At 41.3% G+C, this 4,134-nt stretch overlaps 1 protein-coding gene across 1 annotated transcript; it reads left to right on the top strand.

The window, feature by feature from the left end:
* The first annotated feature begins 587 nt into the window (after nucleotides 1-587).
* LOC125214041 (ethylene-responsive transcription factor 3-like) lies at nucleotides 588-1,713 on the top strand. The gene has a single exon (XM_048114894.2). The coding sequence runs from the start codon at nucleotides 819-821 to the stop codon at nucleotides 1,473-1,475; it is 657 nt and encodes a 218-aa protein (XP_047970851.1). The 5' UTR covers nucleotides 588-818; the 3' UTR covers nucleotides 1,476-1,713.
* The last annotated feature ends 2,421 nt before the right edge of the window (nucleotides 1,714-4,134 follow it).

Here is a 4,134-nt window from a genome sequence, read left to right as displayed (position 1 = left end):
ATTGCTACAAGTGAATGGCCGTCCTATCAAGGGAATCACCTATTAGTGATTCCTATTAGAGAACATCTTTAAGAGAATCAACGTGTCCTTCTTGCCCCGATTGAGAAAGTCTTTGAAGAAAGAAGCTCAAACTCGGGGTTCAAGAAAGCGTGGACCTAGCGCGTACTCCTTAAAAGTAAGACCAAACATCTATTGTCAATCGGATAGGAGCCTTACAGAAGACCGAGAGTCAGGGACTACCTTCTTCAAGAATCCTACTAAAACACCAAGAGCGACTGCGGACTAAGCTCCGTTCTCCTATCACGACTGTTTTCCCAGTATCGGAGTTCATGCATCCAAAAAATTAACATCACTTACATAAATCAAGCTCAACCTGACTATTTTTACTGTCGAAAATCGCCATAAACAATGATCGTCGAGAAGGAGCAAACCAGAAAATTCATTAAATTTCCAAAATAAAATTCATCTTCCACATACTATACCATCAACACTACTCAAAATCAAAATGATAAATTGAGACTATTTATGACGAGCATAAAAAAAATTATAATAAAAAAATAAACAGAAAAATAATTTATTTTCGCTCGCTTCCCAACCTCTCTCTTTTCCACATACAATACACAGTAGAGAGAGAAAAAAGGCAGAAATTTATTGTCTCAATCTCATCTCATCTTCTCTGTGGCGTTATTCTTTCTTCATCTGCTTCTGTAAATATGTGTTATTCCTTTTCTCTTTAAATTCAATTCTCATCGCCTGAGAAAACTTCCAATTTTGTGTTTTTTATTCTTTTTCCCCCAATAATTCGGTGGTTAATCGCCATGCGGAGAGGCAGAGCAGCGGCGAGGCCGGCTGTGGCGGTTCCCGGCGTGGAAGCCAACGGATCGGGAGGATCTAAGGAGATCAGATTCCGAGGCGTCAGAAAGAGGCCGTGGGGGAGGTACGCCGCCGAGATCAGAGACCCTTGGAAGAAGACGCGCGTCTGGCTAGGCACCTTCGACTCCGCGGAGGACGCCGCCCGCGCCTATGACGGCGCCGCGCGGTCTCTCCGCGGCCCCAAGGCCAAGACGAACTTCCCCCTGCCTCAAAACGCCGCCGTTTATCCCGATTTCAACTCTCAAAACCCTTATCCACCGCGGATTAGCAATAACCCCAACGATCCGTTCATGGATTGCCGGTATTACCCCCAGGAGCACCACATAATCGCGCAGCAGCGGCCGACGTCCAGCGGCATGAGCAGCACTGTGGAATCCTTCAGCGCCCCGCGCCAGCTGCCGATCGTGCAGCAGCAGCAGCAGAGGAGGCATCCGCCGCTGGCACCCGATGATTGTCACAGCGATTGCGATTCGTCCTCATCCGTGGTTGATGACGCCGCCTGTGACATCGCCTCCTCTTGTAAAAACCCCATGCCTTTCGATCTTAACATGCCGCCGGAGGGAGACGCTGACGAATTATCCTGCACGGCTCTCCGGCTCTGACCGGTTCCCCTCCGGTGATTCTCCTATTTGCTTAAAATTACTAATTTTTTCCCTTTTTCTCTTTTTTGCTTTTATTTTGCGGAAAATCCCCAAAAAACCTAAAAAAAAAGTAGAGATGAATGCTGGATGAAGACTGAGGTTGTCTTCTATGAGTGTATGTTGTTTGGAGAGAGTTTACTTTTTTTGTATTTATAATCCCTAATGTTATTGATAAATAGAGGATATTATGATTGGTATATCACTGTGTTCTTCTTCTTTGATGTTCCATATCTGTTGTTTCAGTGTTTTTTTAGTAGTTGAATATGATTTCCATGTTGTTTTGGCATTTCCACTGACTTTTTTGGTGAATTCAGTTTTTATGTTGTCGAATTTTGTTGATTTGGGATTAGTGGGATCAAACTAAGGGATGTATTGGAGATGATATGCATTGTTTACAAACTGCAACCACATTTCTCTCCGGTTAGTTTATGCTGCTAGGTGTATAGCTTCTTGAGAACACTGGGTGGTATATAGTTACGTTCTTTGGTCGTGCTGAGCATTGTTTAAACTTGCTATCTGCGCTGCAGCAGAATTCATAGTGAGTTTTATGGTTATTGCTGTGTAATATCGCAAATAAATGAGTCTGGCGGTAAATACCCCTCTGTTGCTCGCTTGAGTTAGTTTTTCTCTCTGTTTTGAATTAGGGTGATGCTATCCTGTAGTTGTTTGCTGAGCTGGGGCTATGTTTGGTTCATGTTGTGGAAGATGAAGAGAGATAGCATCTGTTGTTTGAGCCTTGAGGCTATCTGTATAGTGATCAAGTTTGCCCTTTTCATTTCCTATACCTCTATTGTGTGATAAAAAGATGTGGCTTGAAGAGAAACTTGTCATTGATATCAATGGCTGCCTCAATTGGATTTAGGAGGAGTAGTTGAGATGAGTTTGTGGTAAGAAGTAAGTTTGTTATGGTTCACAAATTCACTCTGTGTGAATAGGAAAATTGGAGGCCTAATAATTCTTCTAAGTAAGTTGACACCCATCATTAATTTATAGTACCTACCATCATCGATGTGCATCTAAGTATTTTGTATATGTGGCTTTAGGTAGTACACCCTTTTTCGAAAGTGTGGGCAGCTGCATAATTGCATTAATGCATGACTTGTTGAATTATTTCCACTACATTGTAAAGCTGCTGTACCCAATGCTTAATACGTGTGTTTTGTGGTCTTTATTGACCCTTGATTAGTGTTGTCTCTAATTTTGTTTTATTGTGATGTTTGAATGTAAAGACCTGACTTTTCAGCGGATTAAAGGGAGTTTGACTATAATGGTTGGTCAATTTTGGATTTTTCTAATGATTAATGAAAAGGGAAGCTGTAGTTGCAAGCATGGTTGCTAGCAATCAACACTAATGGATGGAATAGGTTTGGATGCTTTTCAATCGCAAGAAAAATTCAACACTAGTGAGAGTAGGCTTGTTCGCTTCTGCCCCAAATTTCATTTGGTAGAGATTTGGTGCTTAAAGAAAGCATGGAGAAAGAAGCAGGCTAGGGCTGGGATTAGAGCATCATTAATCTCATCCCCACTTCAGGCCACAAGTCTCCTTCACGTATCATTCCTCTAAATTTGAGTCACACCCCATAACTGCTCTAACCCTGCAGGCCACATCTCGGGCCACAACTATTAAATTGCACTATTGACAATTTCAATCTATTTACTCGTAAAAATTTTAAACGTTGAACAATTATAATACGAAAAATTCATTTTTAATTCAAAAATAATAAATTATAGACTAAAAAAATTAAAAAAATTAGAACAAAAAAATGCTAAAAAAAAATACTTCTTCCTCCTTTTTTCTCCCCCCTCTTCTTCCTCTTTGAAATACAAAAGAAAAAAAGCAAAAAAATTTGAAAATTGGGGTCCGTCGTCCCTCTTCCTCTCCTTCTCCCTCTTCTTCCTCTTCCAAATGCAAAAAAAGATCAGAATTGAGGCTCTGTCGCTCTCTTCTTCCTCTTCCTCCATCTTCTTCCTCTCCCCCTCCCTCTTCTTCCTCTTCCAAAAACCAGAAATTGGGGCCCGGGACCGGAATAAGCTCACCTCCAACTCAGGCCCGGCCGGACCACGGGAGCGTCCCCAGGCCGCGACTGCGTCCCTGGGACTGGCCCAGGCCGGAAAAACCTCCCCTCCAACGCTTCGTGACGGGGGCCGGGACCCAATTGCGCCCGGCCCCTAGCGTTAATGATGCTCTCATATGCAACAATGACTGAATTTAGAAACAGATTGTCCAGTTTTCGTGTTAATAGGGTTCAGTGATTGGGGTAAATTTTTTACATGAAAGAAAAACCCAACACACAATCACACACTGAGTTAGTGGATTTTGGTCAAATTTTATTGGTTCATGATCAGTCACCCATTAAGAACTTGATAATTTCAGGTTGGATTTCAAGCAATTATTTAATTGTTTTTTTTTAAATAAGTACTTTAATTATGTAAAATCAAGTTTGTTTCATTATTGTTATCGTGTTGTGTCAATTGTATTATATTGTGTTGTTAACGAGTTTGTGTCTGATTTGGAATAGACATTAGACCATGTGTATCAGCAACTATTTAAGTCCAACCATTCACTTTTTAATTATTAATTAGTTTCTATCTCTTACACATCATCATCCACCTCATTAAT

Source organism: Salvia hispanica, chromosome 3 (genome assembly GCF_029641045.1).
Source record: "Salvia hispanica isolate PSC_SH4W2 chromosome 3, Shi_PSC_v1, whole genome shotgun sequence".
Taxonomy (NCBI): domain Eukaryota; kingdom Viridiplantae; phylum Streptophyta; class Magnoliopsida; order Lamiales; family Lamiaceae; genus Salvia; species Salvia hispanica.
Note: the sequence above shows the minus strand (reverse complement) of the source record. Positions and strands in the feature narration are given on the sequence as shown.